At 39.8% G+C, this 26,533-nt stretch overlaps 1 protein-coding gene across 9 annotated transcripts in view; it reads right to left on the minus strand.

Annotated features, from left to right (window-relative positions):
- Window positions 1-435: 435 nt before the first annotated feature.
- LOC129769103 (glycogen-binding subunit 76A) overlaps window positions 436-26,533 on the minus strand; it is a 52,907-nt gene continuing 26,809 nt past the window's right edge. For 7 of the 9 annotated variants that reach the window (XM_055771136.1, XM_055771139.1, XM_055771137.1 and 4 more), the window contains exons 3-4: window positions 3,947-4,118; window positions 437-3,379 (exon numbers count right to left, since the gene is read on the minus strand). In XM_055771136.1, the coding sequence (XP_055627111.1) occupies window positions 1,634-3,379; window positions 3,947-4,102 (1,902 nt within the window). In that variant the 5' untranslated portion in view covers window positions 4,103-4,118 and the 3' untranslated portion in view covers window positions 437-1,633. Of the gene's footprint in view, window positions 3,399-3,458; window positions 3,762-3,946; window positions 4,119-9,435; window positions 9,469-26,533 lie in introns of those variants that run through there. The other 2 variants (XM_055771131.1, XM_055771130.1) reach the window with 2 other exon arrangements.

The following is a 26,533-nucleotide window of genomic DNA, read 5'->3' on the forward strand; positions in this document are numbered from 1 at the left end:
GTCAGGCATCAGTGTCGAAAAAATAACGATGCTTCCACCAATATAAACAAAACCATTGCCGAAAATTGAAAAATGAAAATTTAACCTTCAGAGCACTAGCTCGAGTTTTCCGACGTTTTTCACTATACAGTGCGACAGCAGATGAAAATTTAATATCTTGTGAGTAATCGATTAGAGTTTGGTTGATATTACTTGATGGGAAGTGTGCGAAAACGATCATTCTCCTCACACTGTTGCGCAAAATTATTAATTTCAGGGCGAGGGGCGAGGTAGGAAGATGAAAAAAATGAGAGCCATTGTGGCTGCCATACCTCAAGAAGAAGATCTCCGGACGATTGTATTGTACAAAACGTGTGCCTACTCTGATACGGTTCTATAGGGAGTTTTGTTTGCTGCGGTGCCAGCACAGTAACAAAGTTCTTTGCAGACATTTTTTCAAACATTTCTTTATTCTATAATCTTTGGATAAACTTTGTTATTATACATGTGTTTATGTTTTTGCTCTAAATATACTCATATTCGCTTTCCTTTTCTAAAAATCTTAACTTATTTCCATGGCTTTGCCGTTCGTTATATTCCTGTTGCACTTTTGCTGTCTCGTGTTTTTTTTGTTTTTGTATCGACTCATGTGTCTCATGTGCGAGTGTGAAGTTGAAGTTTCCACGTTGATTGAATGATTAAAATTGCACTACCTGGCTAGTAGACAACAAATGAGTAAAACAACTCTGCTTAACGCATCCTTTTATTTTTTAAAGCTATGCTGTTCAGTTGTATGTGACTGACTTTTGGGGATGAAAGGTCAGAAAAATAAAAGTGTTTCGTACTCTTTCGTTCTTTGACGAACATCCTGCGTAACAATGTATTTAAAATGTGGGACTTATATTCTTACGTAACAGATTAAAACTTAACATGCATTTTCACTCTGCTCTACTCATCTAGTAAAGCCCTTCAGCTTTCCTTTTTGCTGTCCTTATGCTGTCTGATTGAATAATAGTTTGATATACATACACACCTACCACATGCTCGAAGTATAAGTGTTTATTTTGCCTTACAGTAGGATCCAATAAAACTTTTCTTACGTGCAAAATCTGCGAGACCTTGATTTACAATTTCTTGATCGGCCGGCACCGGCCGAGTTTTGCTTGACGTCAACTTTGCCAGTCTTTTCTGTACAATTTAAAATTTCTCTAACCTTTGATAGCTCTCACTAGTTGCCTAATAATATCCCCCTCGCAAAGGACAATGCAAATTTCTCTTCGAATTCTCTGTGAAGTCGTTCATTTGACAGGCAGAACTTTTGCGAAAAGAAACAGACACTTTTTAAAATAGGATAGAATGGATTACTAAGGGTCGGTGTGGGGTTTGGGAGAATCGCTAATAAATAAATTGATGATCACTAAAAATATTACTACACACTAAAACATTGTTCGACATTGTTGCTCTTCGCATACACGTAGTGACATATTGAGAAGCCGTGAGCTACTTCCCGCCTATCGTTTTTGCCATTCGTAACGTTGATTCAACAACAATGGTTAGTACGAGAGTTCCTGCTATTCGTTGATATAATTTCCAATATTTCAAGGCGGAGCGAGGTAACATCGGAGGGAGGTGCGTAGCCAAATCAGCTTACTCTCTAGTAGAAGCTCTTGCACCAGGCATCATCCGGGCTAAGCATTGCTTCGAGGTTGGCTGGTTTGACCGCCGCCTGGGGGAAGTGGTTCTGCTGGGTAACAGGCAAACACTGGAAAACGTAATTCGTATCGTAGTTATTGTCCCAGAACTGTTGTCCCCGACAGTGGAAGCGCATCGCCATTTCGATACGTTGCCCTATCTGGACCGAGTTGCCGTACAGAGTGAAGCTAAACTTGTCCGAGAAACCATCGCAGGAGTTATCTACGTAGCTGGCCTGCAAGTCAGCGTAACTGCGCCAATTGTCGGTACTATAGCGCACGTATACCGACTTGTGGAAGTCGAGATTTCTCACGCGCACCGTACCGGTGATCGTCAGCGTTAAGGGATCTGTAACGGCTGCATTCTCGAGGTTGACCTGTTTCTCGCGTACCCTGTCGAGGAAGCAAGGCAACGCGCCCGGTTGCTGGAACAGTGGCACCAACACCCGGTCAGCCTTTGGCCCGAGGCTGATTTGCGGAACTTGTTGCGGTTCTAGGTTAATCTCCAGATCCTCGTATGCAGACTTTGGAACCTTAGGAACTTCATCAACGAATGTTTTCACATCGGCTAGGTCCAAACCCAGCACGTCTGCAAACCGCACGATCTTCTTTCTCCCCGGAGTTCCCGGAGGTGTTTTACCCGTCTTTAGTGACGAACATCTGCGAATTCTTTGCGGCCGACTAAACTCTTCGTCTTCATCCCCAGAAGACGCCGCTTTCGCTTTATGTTCTTGGCATTCCTCTTCGTCTTCCCGGACAACAGCGCAATCTTGCAACTTCTTCTCAACGTCAGCCATCTCAACCTTCGGACTGAGATCATCATCCTCTGGTTCATCCTCGGCAATTCCGTTGATGAACTTAAGCACATCTATGGTGTACGGCTGGGATTGCTCGAGCGTTTCAACTTCCATATCTTCGTTCATTATTGTCACTCGTGGCATTATGGCATGTCCGTTCGATACTAATACTTTCCCGTCGTCGATCTCATCACGTCTCGCCACCTCCTGGCAATTGGCACTACTACTACTGGGCACTTCGGGTTTGCTACTGCAGGTCACCGCGTCTTCTCCCTCCATTGTGACGTCTTGCAGGGTGCTGTTTGAATTGTTCGAGCTCAGTCCTGTGTAGGTGGAGTCACGCGATTCGGTGGACTGTGACGGTGGTAACGATTCCGAGCAACTGTCACTATCTATCACTACTAATCCCAGCCCACTGGGCAGGTGACCGTTTTCCGGTTTCGGGCTTATCGCTGTCGGTACCGTTTTTCCTGAGGTAGAAGTGTGTGTGCTGCTTGTTGATTGCGCCGATGACGCCGATGTCGTAGACGGATTACAATCGTAGAAATCCGATCGCTGTTCCGGATCCGAACTTTCCGGGTCGTAGAATTGACAGTCTGAGGAACTCTGGCTCGAGGGACTGATCTGCTCCTGGCTGACCTGGGGCGTAGAGCAGGGCGATGCGCACACGTATCCCGATTCGGTTGCGGCAATTTCGGCCGGCGTCACCGAAGTGGTTTCGATGAGTCGTGTGTACTCGCACTCTTCCGCCGGCGAACCCGGGCTTTCGTTTCCGAGACCAAAATCGAAGAATGAGTCCGCTTCGGTCGATGCCATCCGCAGTGGCTGGAATCTGGTTACCGCCGCCTCGTCCTGTGAGAGCCATGTGTTATCGACCGGTTCGTTGATTTGGACTTCCTCGTCGGCATTTCCCTGCAACGAATATTTAACCCTAATTAATGACGATTAGAGGGTGGTGTTGTTCTATTCTATTGATATGAGAATTGGTTACTTTTTGGAATTTGTGGTTAGTAGCATCCCTACCGGAGAATGGTGGTGGTGTCGTTGTTGGCGAGAAGATGGTATCAGTCGGTGGTGGTGGGTGGCGTCATAATTGTTTGTACCGCCAGTTAGTTGTGTGGAGATATGGTGGCATAACATAGAAAGCAGTGAGAACATGCGCACGATATTTCAGGTCAGAGAGCACAGGTTTTTGTTTTTGGTTTTTTTGTTTGTTTGTGTCACAGGTCCAGTTCACACGGGCAGGGAAAGAAAAATAGAGAAACAGTGGTATGAGCGAGATCAATTCGTCGCGGTCAACTCTTCGCGCGTTGTTTGCTTAGTTTTCGCTGTTGGTCTGGGGTCCAGAGTTTGGAAGGAAATGACCAAAATGACAAAATTAAAATTAAATGTAGATGGGAGGATGATAAAAGAGAGATATCAAATGGTTATTAGGTGGTGATTCTAAGCTACCGCCAGTGAGTCATGTGCTGATCTCACCTGTGCGCCGAGCGTTCGCAAACGGGACTGGAGGCTACGGGCGAATGCTTCGGCACGACCGCGGCACGACATGCCGATCGGTAGCAGTGATGTAATGCCGCACGGTCTGTTATCAGGTCCTCCACCGGCTGCCGACGGATCGCCCGAAGTATTCATGGAAGCTAGACAGTTTCTGTAAAGGAAAGAAAAAAATGACGATATGAATAGATATGTTATGATTTGTGAACTCAATGCAACATTTAACAAAGTAGTAAATCAATCATTAGTGGTATAGTATTAGACCCTTCCTTCCTTGTTTGTATTAGAGAGGCTTTGAACTTTGCAGTTCATTCGCCTCTAACACATTATTTATTTTTTCAATAGAGTGTCCATTTCTATTTTAGGGTGGTCCGAAGAATAATTTTTTCCCATTTTTTCTAAAAAAGACTAGCTCATTGGCTTCAATTTAGTATGTCGATCATATGAATCGGTCCAAAAGTTCAAAGGTTATGAACGAAAATGTTCACGTTTGGGGGTGGGGTGCAGATAATGCTCACTGGACACGCTAAACAAATATTTTTTAAAAGTATTTGTTCTTTTTTCTATTATAAATGAGATCTGTTCTGCAAGAATGTTTAAACTTTCCGACCATTTTGAGTGCTACATATTTATCTATAAAATGGTTATGTCGAATATATTTCCATATCATCGAACTTCTTCACTGAAATATGTATCCTGAATGAAACATACATATACGGTGAGCGATGAGCGATGTGAGCTATGTTGATAACTTGATGGAATCACCGGAATATTTGAAGGACTCTACAAATAATTTGTACAACGGGGCGGGGTTTTTACGGGCAACGATTCGTGAATGGATTTCCCTGTCTACATAGCTCTGGACAGTCCAACAGTGGTACTGCACGTGCCTCGGCAGTAGAGTGTACACATCACAAAGGAATCTTCTAGCAACAGCAGATTTTCTCATTCGTGAGGAAACCCGAACTATAGCTACCAGTAACCAACGTAATTGCAGGAAAAAACTACGCGCTTTCGGAAACGAGTAACAATCAACTTTTCACTTCCGTTCTACGTAAGGATAGTCTCATTTGATATCTATCATTAGGTGACATGGTTTTTTTTACGCGGAGTTTCCAGCTAACGCGGTTTTTTTACGCGGATTTTCAAATTAACGCGGTTTTTTTTACGAGGTGCGTATCCCCCGCGTAAAAAAAAACCTGGGTGTAGATATTTCCTTTATTGTTCAATAGTTCAAGAAAAATGATTTGCATGTAGCGTGAAGAGAGAGCATCAATATTTTCAGCCTGCATGGGATTGCTTCGAATTGAAATGCAATAGGCTCATTATTGAGAGACGTCGTGTCAATTGTAATGAAAGCCACGATTAATCTTGGGAGACTTCAACTCTCACGGAACTGCCTGGGGGGAACCGTACGACGATAATCGTTCATCGTTGATATATGACCTTTGTAACAGCTTCAATATGACCGTTTTGAACACTGGGGAAACAACACGTGTACCTAAACCTCCTGCTAACCCAAGTGCTCTTGACCTCTCGCTTTGCTCGAATTCACTATCGTTAGATTGCAAGTGGAATGTAATCCAGGATCCCAACGGTAGTGACCACTTGCCAATCAAAATTTCTATCACCAATGGGTTGAATTCTTCTGAATCAATAAACATGGTATACGACCTCACAAGACACATTGACTGGAAAAAATATGCGGACGCGATTGATCTAGCCATCAATTCCAGAGATGGTTTGCCTCCATTGGAGGAGTATAACTTCATTTCTCGTTTGATCTATGACAGCGCGGTTCGCGCTCAAACGAAACCCATCCCAGGTTCCACCATTCGTCGAAGGCCTCCCAATCCATGGTGGGATGGCCAGTGTTCCAAGCTTTATGGAGATAAATCGAATGCATTTAAAGCTTTTCGGAAACGTGGAACCATTGAGAATTTTCAAACGTATTTGGACCTTGAAAATCAATTTAAAAACTTGATCAAAGGGAAAAAACGTGCTTATTGGCGAAATTTCGTGGGAGGGCTGTCACGAGAAACGTCAATGAAAAAATTAAGTGGCTCGAAACATGAGAAATCGCTCTTCAACGAATGAAAGCGAGGAATATTCACATCGATGGATTTTTAATTTTGCACGAAAGGTTTGTCCCGATTCCGCTCCAGTGCAAAGAATTATTCGAGATATACCACAAGATAGGTGCGATCTTGATTCCGAGTTTTCGATGGTAGAATTCTCTCTTGCTCTCCTTTCATGTAACAATTCTGCTCCGGGATCGGATAGAATTAAGTTCAACTTGCTGAAAAATCTCCCTGATGTGGCGAAACACCGCTTGTTGAACTTATTCAATCGGTTTCTGGAGCATAATATTGTTCCAGATGATTGGAGACAAGTACGAGTTATAGCTATTCAAAAACCCGGAAAACCCGCGTCCGACTTCAATTCGTACCGCCCAATAGCAATGCTGTCTTGTATACGGAAATTGTTGGAGAAAATTATCTTGTTTCGCCTTGATCGATGGGTTGAAACGAATGGCCTACTCTCAGATACACAATATGGGTTCCGCAGGGGCAAGGGGACGAATGATTGTCTTGCGTTGCTTTCTTCAGAAATTCAAATGGCTTACGCCGGAAAAAAAACAAATGGCTTCAGTATTCTTGGACATAAAGGGGGCCTTTGATTCTGTTTCAATAGAGGTTTTGTCAGACAAATTACAATCTCGGGGTCTGCCGCCTCTATTGAGTAATATGTAACTTGCTTTGTGAGAAACATTTGAACTTTTCTCACGGAGATTCGGCAGTAAGTCGGGTCTCTTACATGGGACTCCCCCAGGGCTCATGTTTAAGCCCCCTTTTGTACAACTTCTACGTAAGCGACATTGACAATTGCCTTACACAAAATTGCAACCTAAGACAACTTGCAGATGATGGAGTGGTGTCTGTCGTAGGATCAAACGAATCCGACCTGCAAGAATCCTTACAAGATACTTTGAACAATTTTTCAACCTGGGCCATTGGGCTAGGGATCGAATTCTCCACGGAGAAAACAGAGATGGTGGTTTTTTCTAGGAAGCATAAACCAGAAAAACCAAAGCTTCAACTTTTGGGTAAACCGATCACTCATGCTATGTCATTCAAGTATCTTGGGGTCTGGTTTGACTCTAAATGTACTTGGGGGGCCCATATTAGGTATCTGAGTAAAAAATGTCAACAAAGAATAAACTTTCTCCGTACAATTACCGGCACCTGGTGGGGAGCCCATCCCGAAGATCTTATAATGTTGTATCGAACAACTATTCTCTCAGTGATGGAGTATGGCAGTTTCTGTTTTCAATCTGCTGCCAAAACACACCTCATTAAACTCGAGCGAATTCAGTATCTTTGTCTCCGTATCGCGTTGGGATGTATGCCCTCAACGCATACCATGAGTCTCGAGGTTTTGGCAGGCCTACTCCCACTAAAAGATCGCTTCAATTTATTATCTCTTCGGTTCCTCATCCGGTGTAAGGTTATGAACCCATTGGTGATCGGAAATTTTGAGCAGCTGATCGAGCTAAATTTTCATTCTGGATTCATGAGCTCATATCATGAATTCGTCTCCATGCAGGTTAATCCTTCTTCGTATATTCCCAACCGTGTTTGTTTTCCTGACTACATCAATTCCTCTGTGCATTTTGATCTGTCCATGAAGCAGGATATCCATGGAACATCAGATTATCTTCGATCGAGGATCGTTCCAACGATCTTCGATGCAAAGTATGGGGATATCAATTGTGATAATATGTACTTTACTGATGGGTCCTCTATGAATGAGTCCACAGGATTTGGAGTGTTCAACGAATTTTTTAGCACCTCACACAGTCTTCAGAATCCTTGCTCAGTGTATATTGCTGAATTGGCAGCGATATACTGGGCGCTGGACAGCGTCGCCTCACGACCTGTTGAACACTATTACATTGTAACGGATAGTCTTAGCTCTGTCGAAGCTATCCGTTCAGTGAGGCCGGAAAAGCACTCGCCGTACTTCCTTGAGAGAATACGAGAAATTTTGAGTGCTTTATCCAGACGCTGTTATGTCATTACCTTTGTCTGGGTCCCTTCACATTGCTCAATTCTGGGTAATGAGAGCATGACTCATTAGCAAATCGGTTTCGTATATTATTAACATTAGAATTAAGGAAAAATGTATATATATACTAGTAACAATACAGTAAGGAGTTCGGCTCCTTTAAACCTATGTAACTGAGCCTGTAAAAATAAACGATTTAAATAAAAAAAAATTGTAATGAAATTGTACGGTCCTGGTCAACAGTATCCAGTTAAAAGAAAAATACTTTTGAATTGTGATGACGATTTTTGATTCTCTTGGTTTCAGTGATTTTCTGAGCGATACGATGAGTGATGTTGGGTTTACAAAGAAGTTAATCGTTGCTAACGATGGAACCAAATGGGTAGGCAAATCCAATTAAACAAAATGAAGCGTTTTTCTGGCGCTTAGAACAAAAATGGCCTAGTGCATCAGTTAATATCTGCACAACCGATCAAGAGCTTTTTACTCCGCCATACGCTCCCGTCCTCTCGGTCTCTAACTAACCACTTGGCCACGGGTGCATGCGACGCATAATTGTGTGCATATATAAGGAAACAAACATCTTCAAAATAAGCTGTCAACGCGACATTCTGAGCCCAGTTTAAGTGTGTTGCAGTCCGTGGATAAAATTCCAAAGAGAATAATAACAATTCAGAATATATTTTCAATTCTATTACGAATGTTTTTTTTAAATTTGGAATAACTCCATTGATTTTCAACACTCGAAATATATTACACTAGTGAAAATCACACTAGCTCACATGTAGTATTTCCTTCGAAATTTATTACGCCCTGCTTCCAAGTACTCTCGCTGTCGAACTTGTGACGTGCTCTCATTAGTTGATGTTTTGGATTTTTTTTAAACTTTTTTCTACATCCTTCCACTCATCCCTTCCCTACGAGAGGAATGATTTTCAAGCTGTGTTTCCCAAAAAAAAACCATATCACCCCGCATTGACGCTTCTGTCTGCCGCTCACATTCGATTATTTCCTTGCTCGCCCACCCTTTTTCGTTTTGGGTGCAAAGCGCGTTCTGTATTTTTACTCTGTTCATTGGCATCTAAAAATATATTAATATTCGCCAACTAATGGCCGTTGCTTGTTGTGCAGACAGTGAAAGCGATACTTGTGGCCGCTTATTATCGCTAGTCATCGTTGAAGTTATTGCCTCATCATATCACACATCACACGTTGAAAAGCCAGAATATGAACAAGAAATAACTTGAGTAGGTTATTTTCTTCGTGGTAACGCAGAAAAAAACTGAAGCGATGGGATTAGATGAATCATTCGTAAACAAGCATACAAGCGTGACAAACACTGCAAGATTTGGAAAATGCCGAGAAAACTATTTAAGTGTAAAAACCTGATTAAAGTAACGCACCACTAGAAGAGCAAGAACCGGGCGTCATGGAATCTAAAAGAAAGAGGGAACGTAGGAAAACTGGGTTATTCTATGTTCGATTGCGAAAACTGAACGTTTTTAAATCATTCAAAAGCAAGATTCAAAAGCTGTTTTTATATAGTGAAGAACCTAAATGCACCTCATAATGATAAGTGAAGAACTATGAAAAAATTGTTCGATTGTGGTGTAAGATTATTGTGCTTGAATTTTATTGTATTGTTCAGAATCAGGTTGTAAGGATTTTTTTCCCTGCTGGGTCTGATGGAATATATATTCCTGACCGGCGATACAAAACAGGGCTCCAGAATAGGTCCAGAATAGCGTTATCGTCTTGTAAGCGTCTTGTTAGAGCTCCGCAATTGCAGATCAAATGTTCCGAGGTTTCACTTTCGGCATTACAAAAGTGACAAATATCATCTTATACGGAACATCTTTACTGCTTATTTCGTAGTGTTGTGCGGTGTAGTCAAGATTACATTCTTCAAGGTGGAGAAGTTTCACCAAAACAGAAAAGATAATAAGGAAATTCGGAATAAGCTTTTGGAATGAAGATAATTTTAACGAGTCTCCATGTGGAAGGAATGTGCTTTTGTGTCAGACTTGCCTTGAAAGACTCGATTAGAGGTGGAATTAGCTTTCGATTCTTCTTTTTGAATCAGGACTGGGCTGTACTTGTAGATTTGTATGGTTGAAAAGATCTCTCCACGTTTTCTACTCTAGTCTTCGTGAAAACCAGCAACTATGTTTGCGACCTCCTTTGCAGTTTTAGGTTTTATGAGAACCCTCGAGAGCATTCTATATCACGATTATAGCTAAGACTAGTATCAGAATGAACGGATTGTGATCCCGGGAAGTGAGTCTTCATCAGAAAGTCTAATACTTCTGATTAAGATTTTGTGAACGTACCGTTCTTCTTCTTAAGCGAACCAAGCCCGTTCGAGTGGTCTTTTGCCAGAGTCTTATTGAGTCTGGCAACGATTGTGGTATTTTCAACGCTTTTGAATTTATTTACTCAGGATTGTTCTTGGTTTACTGTTATATTTGGTTAGGGCATCCAAAAATGATATGTCAGACAAAGACAAAGACGTATCTTCCGAAACGTGCCAGTTGTGTATTTTCTCAGAAATAAGACGTCGTGCACAAATTACGTAACGATAAAAATCCGAATTTTGGACCCCCTCCCCCTACGTAATGCATTTCCTATCTCTAACACACAGAAAGTAACGCAACCTCGAGCCCGCTCCCACCCCCTTTTCACGTTACGTGCACGTTGTGCACGACGCCTTACCGGACTGCACAGTGTTAGGTCCAGGACTGCTTGTCTAATAGTGCTAGTAAACTTTGGTTCATTTCCTATATTGGCAATGAACCAAATGAATGTCAATGGTGTTTGAAGAGAGAAATTCTGAAAGACATTCACCTCGACCATTTATGCCAGAACTACCCCACAAAGTGTGATGAACGTTGCCATCAAGGATGGAAAACAAGGGAGCATGATGTGATTTACGATTAATCGCAAACTGCACAGATCGTAATCTGTGCAAACTGCGACTAACTATTAATCCTCACCCATCATAACCAAATGATTTTCTCTTGGTAACTCTGAGTTGACCAAAGCATTACTAGACTGAAACTAGTCTGAATAATTGAGTTACTCTCCTTCCTCGTTTTGCTTTCAACTCCTAACAAGAATTTGCTCCATGGGAATGAGTGTCTCTATGACGTACGATTCTCGCTCTCTCATCCGGGTGTTCAATTTTCCTTTCCGAGCGCGTTTACTTCGATGAAACTGGGTAAAAAAAAAAAGCGCTACAGCAGATAGGACGACTTTAATGTTTCATGTTTCACGGAGGATTTCTCAGATGGTGTTTAAATTAATCAAGAGACTACAAACAATAATCCCTCTCAAATCACTAATTTTATGAGTTAATGTAAATGCGTTATTGGCCAAGGCTTTTACGACATCGAACACGTGGTCTTGCGAGATATATTTTTCCGCCTGCCCAAATACAGACCACTTTTTTCGGGGCCGAGTAAACTGGTGTCTAGAAAAGACCTTGATTACCTTGAATTAGCGCAAATATGTCAACATGTGTTTTTTTGTTTAAGCACGTAAATATTTGCTCATAATTTTTTTGGATTGTGGCACTCTACATAATTTGTATGCAGATAGACTATCCACAGTTTGTGGGGGAATGGAATACTCATACAACTCAAATGGATAATGATTATCTGCTATCACAAAGCCGAGAAATTTTTTGACGTTTTGTTTTACTATTGATTCATTCAAAAAAAAAAGCTTTATTTTTAAATGTTTTCTTATCCTGAGACTGGCTCACCATATTGCACTGCTACTAAAACCGTAGGCTAACTTCAAGGATATTTTTTATTCATTTTCGGCGAATAATCAATAGAGTGCCGTGTTATGAAACATCAGAATAATAGCAAAAACAATATAACGATCATAAGGTGTTGGACAGGTTATTCCAGACGACATTGGAATATATTCCATCTGATCATCTTTAGAAAGGTTAATGACCTTCAAAGGATAAATTTATCTTGGGCACATTGAATTGATGTTCATGACTTCCAGTCGGACGTTTATTCGCTCTGATAATAATTGTGTGGTCCGCATATATTCCAATGCCGTCAGTTCACTGAAATTATTCGCATACCGTTTGATGATAAGGTAGGATGTTGATAATCATTTGCTGCGATACCTATTGATCCAACAGTATTCATTCGACAATATGAAGACTGAATACCTGAAATTAACCAGATTCTACCATGCAAATCTGCGGTCAAAGCAGTATGTACACTTGAGAGATGCAACAAGTTTGAAGGGATATAAAAAAACATTAGTCGTTCGACAAATCTACTGCCACATATGTCGGAAGTCCACGATACATGAATATCATACGTCCATACTATTTCATTACATTTATTCGCAACGAAGAACGTAACCACACAGAATTGAATCAATCAAATATGTGATCCGTTTTATCTACAAAATAAAAAAGGGTCTGAAATTCAATCGAATTCGAAAGGTGTTTCGTGAAGTCACTAATTGAATTACTGTTGGAAAAATTATTTGGAGAGAAATGTGAATGTTCAGAATTATTGGAATCTAAAAACAATTTTGGGCGGGATGAGATTCGCCCAAATCTGCTGGTAATAAAATTAATCAATTGCATCCATTACCCGTCTGCTGTTTATCGGGCGGGAGACGACAGCAAAATAAAATCGACACGAGACTGAGTCAGCCACTCACTGCGGACAGTGCAATAGAGAATTAAAAATCCCTCGATGAGTGTCGTAAGATTTCAGTTGATCGTCTCTTGTTACACTTTCCGATCAAGAACTCATCATCCGCTCTATGGAATGGGATTAATCGTTTGTGGCTTGCACTCACGATAAAACCTGAGTAGTAGAAGTAATGCTTCGAGAGTGCAAGCAGTTGGGATTCCGCTCTCATATTGCTTTTTTGAGATCTTGGTAGCTCACCGTTCCAAGTATTCTCTCTGTGTACATATGAAGAATAAAAGAGCCTCGCCTGCTGGGGGTGATTTAAAAACATCCGACTAGAGGGATATACTTATTCATTGATCGTTGAATGTGATTTTTTACCATCCCTGGTTGCCATCACAGTCGAAGATAAAGTCATTGTTGACTTCTCTGCAGTAATTTACGAACGTCGCAACCTCTTGAGGAGGAACCTCTGGGACGTCGTCAGGGAAATAAGCAGACGCAATTATTATGTCGGATCTTCCCTTAGCGTTTGGTATCTCAGCTCTGATCACGAAAATGCCCCGTTCAAAGAATTCTGTGGTTGGATGTTGATACCTTGGATTGCTGCCATCGTGGTCCACGTTTTTCCTTGATGCTCAACTGTTTTGCAGGTTCGACAACGTCCAGTGGATTTTTGCCCTCCTGTTGTCTAGCTATCATAATTATCAAATTTCGAACGATTTCAAATGTCTGCTTGATCATTGCAGTCCGACTTTGGATAGAAGACGCCGAAGTCATCATTAATTGTGTCCCGACCACGAGCAGAATGATTATTCATATAGGCGAACAAATCTGTATATACGAAACGTTTCTCTGCAGTCCTTTAATCAGGGCTTCAGACAGTTGTTCTGACTGTTGGTTCTGGTTGTTGGCTCTTTTTGTAGACTGAGAGTAGTATGTAGAGAGGATTTGACGGATTTGAAATATTAGGCTGTCAAAAAAGTCCTGCGGTATTTCCGCGAGGTGTCGTTGTAAGCGCGTAGTTCTAGTTGTAATCATTGTATCGAGCCATACTATAGCTTGTTGGAAAGATATTTTTGCGCGCTATAATATAGTTCTTGACAGTGTTTTGTTTGGTTAAGTCGTTCGTGAGTTATAGTGTCGCAAATATGGAGCAAAATAAAGAGAAAATCCGACATATTTTACAGTACTACTATGACAAAGGCAAAAATGCATCTCAAGCTGCCAATAAAATTTGTGCAGTTCATGGACCCGATACAGTTTCCATTTCCACCGCACAACGATGGTTTCAACGTTTTCGTTCTGGTGTAGAGGTCGTCGAAGATGCGCCACGCTCCGGAAGGCCTGTCGTCGAAAATTGCGACAAAATCGCTGAATTAGCCGGGAAAGACCGGCATAGTAGCAGCCGTAGCATCGGCCAAGAGCTGGGGATAAGTCATCAAACCGTTATTAACCATTTGAAGAAGCTTGGATTCACAAAGAAGCTCGATGTATGGGTGCCACACACGTTGACGCAAAAAAACATCTTTGACCCTATCGACGCATGTGAATCGCTGCTGAATCGCAACAAAATCGACCCGTTTCTGAAGCGGATAATGACTGGTGATGAAAAGTGGGTCACTTACGACAACAACTACCATCTGTTTTTGTCCATGGCGAACGAGCTAGGTAGTCAGAAGTTAGCCACAAAAGAGGCCTGTGAAAATTGGTTATCCGAGTTTTTTGCCAATAAGGAAGCGAGCTTCTATAACAGGGGTATTATGAAGTTGGCATCTCGTTGGGAACAAGTCATCGAACAAAACGGCGCATATTTGACTTAAAACAGTTGATTGTAACTAATTTTATGAACAAATGAAAATTAAAAAAAAATACCGCAGGACTTTTTTGACAGCCTAATATATTGCGCTTCGAGAGGTGACGAACAATTTACATGAAAAATTGCTTTCCAAGTCTGTATGCCTTGAAACAAACAAAGAATGAAATCATTCCGGTTTCGGAGACATCAGCAATGGTGGATATTCAGGAGCGAGTCACTCAACGGTTAACGGTATTGTTGAAATCTAGCACGTAACTAAGCCTACAAAAGTGAAATTAATCTGTAAATGGGGTATGGATGGCAGTACTTAAAACAGAAAATGCAACCGATGAATTCTTGTTCTTGATTGCTATGATGCCCATCAAATTTATTGTTGTTGAAACAGGAGAAAAACCTTATGGTAAGATCCACGTTCAGAATCTACACATTTCTGCAGACCTATCAAGTTTATGTTTGCAAAAGGGAATGCAAACCTTATTTTGAATGAGCAACCTACAGTGGTCAGTCTGCCCTACGGCACATCAGCCCATGGTATCGATCTGCAGGTAACTTTCGAGTTTCTTTTCCACTCCTAAGGAAATGAACAGCTCTAACATCCACGAGACAAGTGCTGCAATCACTGGGATAGGTGTAAATCTCATCATAAGATTTTCAACCATTTTCAGAATTACAAGCGGCAAGCAAGTTCATATTACAAATATCAAACAATGTTGCTGGAAACAAGGCAAATCTACTTAGCTCTTTATAGCTGGTACTGCATGCCTTTGCCGTACACAAATTTTTGATCCATAGTGCCAACATTATTTCAATGTTGGATCTACCTATTGGGGACCTTTGTGAAGAGGCGTTGGAGATTACCCATAGGATCATCCGAAAAAGCCCTTCCGATCCATCAATATCCCTTAAGCGAAAATCGTCAGTTTGCAAGCATCAGAAGGATGACTAAATTATCTCAGTATTTTTTGGCTAACCGTGAAGTAGAAAGTTTCTAGAACGAAATTTTGAAAGACGTAACTAGATATTTCTAGTTACGATGACATTGAAAATGAGAAGGAACAATAGATGTAGAATGCAAAAGAACAGCTTCTAATATGTGTTTGGAGCAAGCTGCAATTTTATTCATGAATTAAAAGGTAAGTAGATAATATTTTAATGGAAAAGTGGCTTGGTTATAATAATACTCTTAAAAAACGGGGAAGTTGAGTTGGCAAAGTAATAAAACATTACCATTGATGCAATAAATGTGTAATTAATGCCAGCAATGTGAAGGGTATTTCAATAGGGACGCTACAAAAGTAGACCTATAGGGACAGCAAACGACGCCATATTTTCTCCCGCTCTCTTGACATTTCTCTTCAGTAAGGTTTGCCTTTTCATAATGGAAAAATATACGATCCAACAACGAGTCGAGATTGTTAAAATTTACTACCGAAATTCGGAGTCAATGGCCTCAATTTTAAGAGCGCTACGTCCAATTTATGGTCGTCATAATCATCCTGCCAGATCAACAATTGAGCGTCTAGTGGATAAATATGAATCCACAGGCACAGTACAAAATGTTCCCGTGCCAGTGAGACAAAGAAGCGTCCGTAGTGTTGAGAATATTGCTGCCGCTAGTGCATCAATTGAGGAAGACCCAAATCAGTCTCTCACACGTCGTTCTCAAGCGTTGGGCATCTCTGTGACGTCGTTGTGGCGAATTTTGCGAAAAGAGCTTGGTCTACATCCTTACAAGATCAAATTGACGCAACTGAAGCCGCTTGACCACCAAAAGCGTCGTATGTTCGCGAATAGGGCTGAGCAACAACTTGAAAATTATCCGGATTCTCATTGAAAAATCATCTTCAGCGATGAGGCTCATTTCTGGCTGAATGGCTTCATAAATAAGCAAAATATGCGTTATTGGTCAGACAGCAATCCACACGTACTCCATGAGTCACCATTGCATCCCGAAAAAAATGCGGTTTGGTGCGGTTTATGGTCCGGCGGCGTCATTGGGCCGTACTTCTTCCGTGATGATCAAGACCGGTACGTTACTGGGAATGGGAATCGCTACCGCTCAATGATAACCGAATATTTTTGGCCCGAACTGGATGATATGGACTTGTACAATATGGGGTTTCAACAGGACGGCGCCACAAGTAACACAGCGAATTTAACAATCGATTTAATGAAAACTAAGTTTGGTAAGCGTGTTATCACACGAAATGACCCAGTCAATTGGCCGCCTCGGCCGTGCGATTTCATGCCGTTAGACTATTTCCTGTGGGGCTACGTCAAGTCTATGGTCTATGCCAACAAGCCAGCGACGATTGATGAACTTCATACGAATGTCGAACGTGAAACTGCAGCAGTATCGGCCGATTTGTGCTCGAAAACCGTCGTGGTCATGCAAAATAAATCGAGTACATATTGGCATCAGATGTACTTCCACATGGATAAAGAATTTCATTGATATCCAAAACCGTTTTTGTTTTATTTAAAAAAAAATCGCTCTTATTGAAAAACCCTTTATATCCGAAAAGATAAGCACTTTTCACTTTTGACAAACAAAGATTTTTTTACATGAAACACATATAAGATTATTTAAAAGACATAACACACTGCGACAGTTTTTCTGATCTTAAAAAACAACTACTTAAACATCATTTAAACCAGTAATGATTCTGCGTATCCGAAATGATCAGATTTAACTTTAGAGAAGCAAAAATTTTGTCGTTTGAGACACTTTTGCGATTATTCAAATGACATGAGACTTTTGTGCAAACAGTAGTTTCGATACTTATGAACAATTTTTCTCATCACACCAAAGTATCACAATGACTTAATTCTGCTGTTAATATTTCTGGACATTTCATTTATCCCATTTTTTCTGCTCAACATTGTTGTAAATACAGGTCGGACTCGATTATCCGGAGAATTAATATTTTTTCACTCCGGATAATCGAATCCTCCGGATAATCGAACATAAAAAAATCGAATTTTCTCTCGGTAAACGTAATACAATTATGATTTGCACTTATTTATTAAACGGTTTTATCTAGGTTGACCTGTTTGTATGTTTGTGACTTTGTAACTTTGTCTGTAGCGCTGTACCACATTAATAGAAATCCAAACAACTAATTACTGTTTAAATTGTTTCATTCAGCTAGACCTGTTCTAAAATTTCCGAAAATCAAAAATAAAATACTCCGGATAATCGAGTCTAAAGTTCCGGATAATCGAGTCCGACCTGTAATTCATTTTTCATCATCCATGACTATTCGCTTGAAAACGGCGCGTTTCCGATACGTTTTTGAAGTGACCGCGGGAATCGCAGATGGAGATGCAATCCATTATTTTTTTCCGGTCAAATTGCATATACTCCATACATAGTACCGATCAACGTAATCAAACATCACCAGATGCTCATGAATTGTGATTACAGATATCCGTAATTAATCTGCCCATCTGATTCTTGATCAACGTCTTCATTTGGACATCCTCAGTGGCGGCACAAATTTTCTAAATCAAACGAGGTCGATGCAAATCGATTCGAGATTTTATGTGGATGAAACCATGTACTGCTTTTGTTAACCCTTTGCTGTCGGAATTAATTTCCCTTGAAAGAGATCCTTTTATCTTCCCACGCTAATAATATTTCATTTATACTGAGTACCGTTGCCTATTCTGCCGTTCTACGCATAGTAGTCCCATGTTCCGAAATCAGCAACTGAGAAAAACGCAATCAAAGTTTTCTAGCATAGTTGTCTACCAGAAGCTTTAGGGGAAAGGGGGGCAGTTTCGGATTATGCTTGTAAAAATTAAGTGGTAGAACTTTCAACCAAATTAAAAATATAAGTAAGTTAACAGCTCTTCCACCAACAGTTGTCATATGGTTTGACATCTCCTGGTCGTTTATTACTTACGAAAACAACACAGTGCCCTTTTTCATACACGTTTCGAAACTTTTGAGCTTGAAGTTGTAAGTATTTCCCTAATTCCTTTGTGAACGATTTAGAAATTTAGGTACACCAGCTCAGTTAGTAACTAATATGAAATGAATACAACAACGCATACAATGCATACAACGGGGAAATAAAGGTCTATTTTATTAGATAAAATTATGATTTGCCTTCGGATGGTGGTGGGGCACATTCGGACACTGTTTAATACCTCATAAAATTTGTGTCTGATTGTTGTTTACTAACAATCATCAATTTAGTCCGATTCTCAGACATAATGATGATTCGAAACTACAAAAAGAAAACCGATAGAACCAGCATCAACGAAAATGAGATGTAAGGAACTATCGAACTAGTTTCGAATAGAACGTTTTCAGGATTCTAGCTCACAGGTTCATTATCTTTGCTAATTTCCCAACTAACGGTTGAATAACGGGAAAACTGTTTCTCAATGTTCTGTAACATTTGAGAAAGGTATTTTTTTTTTTTTTTTTTTACTGTATTATAGTGACTTTCAACTCATTTGGCTGGTTCGTCACTTTTACTTCCATTTTTGGAAGAATGTCGGGAGTGAGAATTGAACTCGTGACCTTTAGCGTGAGAGGCATGGATGTTACCACTACGCCAGATCGCCTCCTCTTGAGAAAGGTAGCAAAAAACAACGTAAACGAATCAATTTCAAAAAATCGAAAAGTCACTTGCACAATTGCACTTTGGAAACAATTATATATTGCCGAGAAAATTGCACAATTTATGTATCTTTTCCACCTTATGTCACAAATCGCTTACAACCGCTGGATGTTTCAGTTATGGGCCCTTTCAAGCAAAAGCTCTCAGTTTCCCAGAACGATTGGCTACTCAACCATCCTGGAAAAATTATTTCTATACACGCCTTTCAGGTATAGTTGCATTGGCTTATAATGCTTCTTTCAATCTGAGTAATATCCTAGCTGGATTCAAAATGACAGGTTGCTATCAATTCTCAAGAAAGGTTTTTTCGGACATGGATTTTGAATGCTCGAATGATTTCACCTACTGGAGCGGAGGTAGCAACTGACTCATCGGGTAATACAACAATGCTGCGAAACATTGCGTCTACAGCACAGATAGATTTTCCAAAAACTTCACCGCGGAAAACCACCACTCGGAAACGGAAGAAAGTAAAATCACGAATTTTTACTGACTCTCATAGCAAGCAGTTTCCCTCCAGACAAATACTTATAAACAGAAAAATGCAGAATATGCTGGAAATAAGAGGAAACGGAAGTAATTGTTGATAAACAAAAAATTTTAATTTTTTTTTCGTTGTCCGAAAGTGCCCCAGGACTGTCCGAAACTGGCCACACATGGAGCACAATCGAACAAAAAGGCAATTTTCAAAAATTCGAATAAACCATTCGTAATTGCATCGACGCACACCTCTAACACGCTCATATGATACATTGATGTCCAAATGACAACCAGGATGAATTCAGGATTTTTTTTCACAGAAAATATTAAAAATCAAGGAAAAAAAAGTGTCCGAATGTGCCCTCCTTTCCCCTAAGCAATAAACCGGGTTTTTATGAGCAGTAAACTAGAGTCCAATGCAAAGCGAAAAGTTCCCCTCACATGAATCAGTCAAGCTTGATTACGGTTTAAAGATATATGGTGGGACAGTTATGCCTAGAATAATAACATGGGACAATTGAACTTGATGTTGTTTTTTGAAATACTGGGAACAAACAATAAGTTTTTTAGTGTTTAGCATAAAAACATTGTTTCATGAAGAAGGGGGTGATCTGCAACACCTTTGTAGAATATAAATTTCATTTTTATAAGTCATTCGCTAACAAGGTGTACACGTGTTCTGTTAAACTTTTTTCTCATTTGTTTGAGAATTAATTCGTTCTTCCAAACCAAACATCTGAAAACGTGACATAAAATTCTTGTACATGAACCGATTCATTTATTATGGATCCATAAAAAATACATGGAGCGACAGTTATGCGTAGAATATCAACATGGGACAATCGAGCTTGATGTTGTTTTTTTGAAAAGAGAGGAACAAACAAAAAGTTTTTTTTTGTTTTTCTAGAAGACTAGGCATAAAAACATCGTTTTATGAGGAAAAGTGAAAATTGTCAAAAAGTAACATGGGACAACTATGCGTAGAACGGCAGTATTGTTCATAGAAACTCCGTATACATTCGTGAAAAAAATCACTAAACATTAAAAATCGTATCGAAAAAATGTAAACTATTACATCGTTGAATAAAGTATTTAGTATGATTTCTTTCCGGGTGGCTGAGAGCAGACAAACGACCGCAAAGGGTTAATAAGTTTTCTGAACCAAATTATATAGCACAAAGTCTATTTCCCTTTTGGTGCCATTCGATATCCTGATCCGATATCATGATGTCCTCATAAATAATGCATATTCCGTCTGTCCTTCCATTCGAAAGGCAACAGCATTGGGTCCAAAGCACGGTACTAAATCAATTTCTTTCCATAGAATCGCCATCATCATTGATTTGTTCAATCAGTCTTATATTTTTTCGGCACCATCATATGCTTTCACAGAATGTATCAATCAGCAAAAGTCACACTGTACGGGGTTCGGGGTCAATTTCAGCCTAAATCAACCGCATCCATGTGCGGGAGTGCGCATCTCGTCGCTCGCAGGAAAGACGTGTTGCGGTGGCGATTCGACACAAACAACCACGCGGTATCCGTCACCCCCATTCATTTAGTCGCTTGCTCGCATTGCTGACGCACTTGCTTGCGTGTTCTTAGATCCCCCAAGGTCAAGTTCAGGCGGCATCTGCCTTCGGTTCCCACCAACCAAATTTGGTTCTAGAAAAATTGATGAAAACTTCTCCTGTTTGTGTGTGTGCGTCTTCTGAGTTGGGCAACAAAGTTAAGGCTGATTTAGACGATGCCAGTCAGCGCTCTAGTTGAAGTATCCAGTGAACAGAGAACAGACACTCTGTTCAAGTTACTTTTACCAGTATCGAACAAGTAATTGACCTCTAACTTAAACAGAGTGAGTCGACTGGGTGCTTGGCATCACCTGTAACGTGGCTACTCACGGGTCGGATTACGGGCTGATCTGAGGTTGGGATCCACTGTGTGCCGGGTAAGTCCATGTTGACGGGACGTCCGCACTAATTAAACAGAGTGTCTGTTCTCTATTCACTGGATACTTCAACTAGAGCGCTGACTGGCTTCGTCTAAATCAGCCTTTAGTTATTCAATCATGTCGCAAATTATTTCGCACAGGATCGCCGTTTCGCTCGTTTGTTTTGTTTGCTCGATCTCTCGCGCTCGAGTTTACACATCCGACGGGTGTTTGCGTGCTGCAACAGAAGCAGCTGGTTCACCTTCGAATGACATTGCACATATAAATGCCGAAATGAATGGACTTAATATGACTGGCCAGTTAGTGGTCAATGGAGGGAAACAAAAATGGCAAAAACAAACCGAAACGCAGATGGACGATATCAGCAGAAGTCATATGCACCCCACATGTGTTGATTGTGTTACTGTTCGGTGGTCATTAGGGAAGCTTTGCCCTGGGCAAAGTGCCCCAATTTCTCAAAGGTACAATAAAAGGTGTTTCATACGAAATGTAACGGCGCACGCGTGTAACAAGTTCTCCGGTGGACTTCCTCGCGTTGGTGCTTTTTGGTGTATGTGTGGGAATTTCACTTTCATCCGACCGCGGGAATCTACGCACTGTCGGCAGTGGAAACTGCCTTCAATTCATGTGATTTTGGCCTGTTACGAAACAGCGGAAGGAACTCACTGTGTTTGTGTCACAAGGACAGGAATGTGCGTGCCTGTCGTGGAGAACATCATCTCTATGTGGCCTTGGCACATAATTTCATAAATTCAGCCGAAATAGCTGGCACGTGTCGTCATGGGGGTGAGTCGGGGTATTCTATGCCAATGTGACTTCCTCCTTTTTCATTAAATCGATTCAAACATCAGGATTCAGGAATGTAGGGTGCTGGGAATTTCTGATTGATTTTATAGGGAACAAGAACTGTAAAATGACACATCTTTACTGCATCGAAAAAATAAATAACATTAGCATAGATTTCTTTTTTACAGAAAACACAAAACTTAATCGCTTTCAAAACTCGTAATCGTATAAGTAATAAATAATGTTCGTTCCCGGAACAAGATACAATGTTCAAGTGAGACATGAAAAATAGTTATTTTCTGATAATCTACGCACATTTAATCTCCCTAGCGGTCGGTGTCGGAATGTTTGACGGGAGACTGTTTGACAGGTTATCATCATTTAGTAATGAAGTATTTTGCTACGATTAATTCAGTTCTGAAAACTTTACAAACAATGGATGTTGAAAAAAGAGTATAATGGCGAGTTCGTTGAATTGTTCTAGATTCACCGGCATTCCTGAAATCGGGGTTTTGAAAAAATTGATGCCAAATGTCTTCAAATTACATGAAACGTCGAGATCTACTGTCATCTCGAAGTATTTTTTTTTTGTTTAAAATCGCCTCTCTGGGACTGGGATTTTTTCGGAATACGACCCAAAACGTATGGTTTCGAATGGCAATTAAAATAATCATCTCGATTTTTCATACGGGACTTCCTGCAAAATGTTGATTTGAACGAAAAAATACCCTATGCGAAATAATAGCTCTATCGAACTTCATTTACTAGTGTCGCACATGTCAAAATTTGAGTTTTTTGAAACTGAAAAACCATCCACAACCCAAAAATCAGAAAAAAAAAAAACGAGACAGCAGTAAAGCTCGATGTTTCATGCAATTTGAAGACATTTGGCTCCACTTCACCGAGATGCAGTAGTAGAGTTAGAAGTCTACTTTTTTGCAAGGAAAAAGTCTCACTAGTAAATCATTATGTGTGGCCGTTTGGATTCAAATCAGCAAACAACAATTTTAGTGTAAAACCTTTTGTTGTTGGATCTTGAAGAATGCCACTCAAAATACAATCAAAATACAAAACGATTATTTGGCCTAGAAATTTCAGTACAATATCGACGGATCAAAATCCACTAAATACACCCAAACTAGCGTTGGCAGAAAACATGTCATCTTTTGCAGAAATGATGTCATTCAGTGTGCTGGAGCGTCAAATGCGCAAATAATGAGCTGTTTTAAAAGCTTAAAAATGGTTTGTATATATGCGTGCAGACATCTCTTTCTGTTTTCTTTTCTCATTTCGTTTGGGATTGTGCAAAAAAAAAGTCCATACTACGTCAATGGGGATCAAACCAGGGCTGGAATGCAAAGCTATTTTACACGACCACGCTATCCACATGGCCAATGATGCTTCAGCAGTTGTTCAGCAAATGCGTGATAATATTGCACCTGATTATAAAACGAAGTTGGGAAGTGTTTTCTAAGAGTGAAAAAGGAGAGCATGAAGGAGAACAATATATATCTCGGTCTGGGCCGTGTATGTGGCAAAGTAAGCTGAAACCTTATGTGTCTTTTGTTTTTAAATTTTTAAATTTTATGACGAAGATTGTTACCGATGAAGTTTTATACGAACGGATAATTTAAAGGGGGATTTTTTTTGCATTTTCAATTAACCTGACGAAGTTTTTTTTGAACGGATTATATTATGTAAACTACTTAATTTTTAAATTATCTTTTTTTTAATTTGTATTTTTGTCCTCTCTATTATGCCCGTCATGATACTGGCGATGATGGACTATTTTTATTTTTATTTTGTTGTTTTTATATTATATTAGTTAAAAAAAAAATAAAAGTAGTCTACATAAGTTTGAGCGTCGCGCGCGTAACACAGATATAAAGGATATTAAATTGAAAGTTTTCTAAGTGCCGGTCTAGAAATTTTTCGTTAAGGAAATTTTCTCGATTTCTCTGGATGAGGATATTCATAGTCAATCCAATACAAGGTTGGCGGTTGGGCTTGTGCTCTGGTGAACCACTTGGCTGCAAGGGCCTCGTCGGGACCGTATCGGCTCTGTGGCGGACATGACTGAGTATTGGCTTGTCATTTGAAATTGCAATTGTTTGAACTTATATCTGTAAATAAAATCAGTTCGTTGTTTTTTTTTGTTTGCCTAACTGATTTCAATGCTGAAAAAAATAACTAAATTATCTTTTAGATAACTCGTCTTGCTCAAATATCTGTAGAGGAAGGAGGCGGGACCATCATCATCATCATCACCGCTCGCTCGTATTAATCTTATATTGCTGTACCATGTATATTATACAAATGCTTACCAGTATTTGTGAGTCATGACACTTTCTGTTATGTTATGTCTCATTTAATGTCATAAATCGGGATGACAAAACATGAGCTAAAAATCAATTTTGGGTGTAGTCACAAACATACCATATTTGGATACCTTTATTCAGTGTACAATTTTGCACGAAAAATAAACTAATGAGGATATCATGGAGCAATTCCACCCCAAATCAACTCGACCCGACGGATTTTTTTCTCCGATTTTTTTGAAACTTGATACTTATTCCCAATTTCCAATTTTCATAATCATATGATCAATTTGAGTTACGACTGTTATTTCAAAGGTCGTATTTAGATATGGAACGGATATCCGGTAACTATCCGGTATCCGGCCTATCCGGCCAACATTTTGTAAAGAACTGAGAGTTTTTCCATCTGGTTTTATAGTTATGAAACATTGGAATTTTTGGTTTTTGAATGTTTCGTGCCTGAACACAACAATAAAGTTGAAATGGCCAGTCGTATAAATGAATATAGTTATTGTATTCTACACTATATACTTCAGTCCAACCGACTTCTTACATATCTCTGGAAACTCAGAAAAAATGAGTAGTTCTATAGTTGTGAAACGCAGTGTATAACACAATATTGCATGAGACATGCAATATTATGCTTCAACTAATTTTCGTTTAATATTCTTTCATTGTTTCATTGTTAAGCTTTGTTGGGAGATTCTTTTGCACGCACCTCATAGTTCGAATCTGACAACAAGTGAAGGACAATGGTTTCTAAGAGAGATGAATTATGGAAATACTTTAGAAATAACAACAAGTTATCCAAAAAACTGTGCATGTGTTTAATCTGAATTGGATCATTTGAACTGTGCTGAACAAAATCCTGATATACGTAAATAAAATTGATTTCTTCTTCCCTTAACCAATTTATTTATCATTGAAATCCCATTATTAACACCTAGAGCAGAGTCCCAACCGGGCTGGGACCGACAATGAACTTTCCGTCTGGTCCTCACGGGCGGAGGATAGCCGAGAGTAACATTTTAACAGTGTGATTGAAATGTTATTTTTCTTAAACATATGGATTTTGATTTTTCAACAACTTTTCCGTACATAGTATTTTAATCAGATATTCGGCTAACAATTTTATTTTGAAAAAGTTACTGACTCTGCATCAGGTCTTGGCAATTTTGAAACTGAAAGATGAAAGATGAAAATTACTTTTTACTTCTTCCTTTCTCTTCAGCCAATTTCAAATTTGATTGTGTGTATTCACTACGCATACTGAAACATCGAATCTTCAATTTCGTTTTCGTTCTGCTGTAGTTTCCTTTGAATTAGAAAGCAGACGCTTTCACTTGACGATTGAAATTGCCATATTCATTATCATTTGAATGGGCTATACTGCTGTTCTACGCATAGTTGTCTCATGTTCCAAAATCGGCAACTGAGAAATTGCAATCAAAGTTTTATACCGTATTTGTCTACCAGAAGCTTTAAGTATTTCAGAGTGACTGCCATCATATGTACAAAGCTTAAAAAATCGGAGAGGGTCAAGACTGCGGCTGGCTGATTTGCCGTGGAATTGAGTCGTATTCAAACGTATCTGATTAAAATCATTGTTAAAAAAATTTAAAAAAAAATTAAATTATAAATATCTTGCATCAACCTTGCTTCCCACAGGGAGAACCTTCACAAATTTTCGGTGAAATCAAAATCTAATTGTGAAAGTGTTTCGTTATGATTTCGGCCTAAGACTAATTTTGAGCCCATCGTTTGAAACTCTCTCAGATAGAGACGTCGGTTAATCGTTCGATTAATTCAAATAATCGAATATCTGCAATTTTAATCGATCAAT

The sequence above is a fragment of the Toxorhynchites rutilus genome, chromosome 2 (genome assembly GCF_029784135.1).
Source record: "Toxorhynchites rutilus septentrionalis strain SRP chromosome 2, ASM2978413v1, whole genome shotgun sequence".
Lineage (NCBI taxonomy): Eukaryota > Metazoa > Arthropoda > Insecta > Diptera > Culicidae > Toxorhynchites > Toxorhynchites rutilus.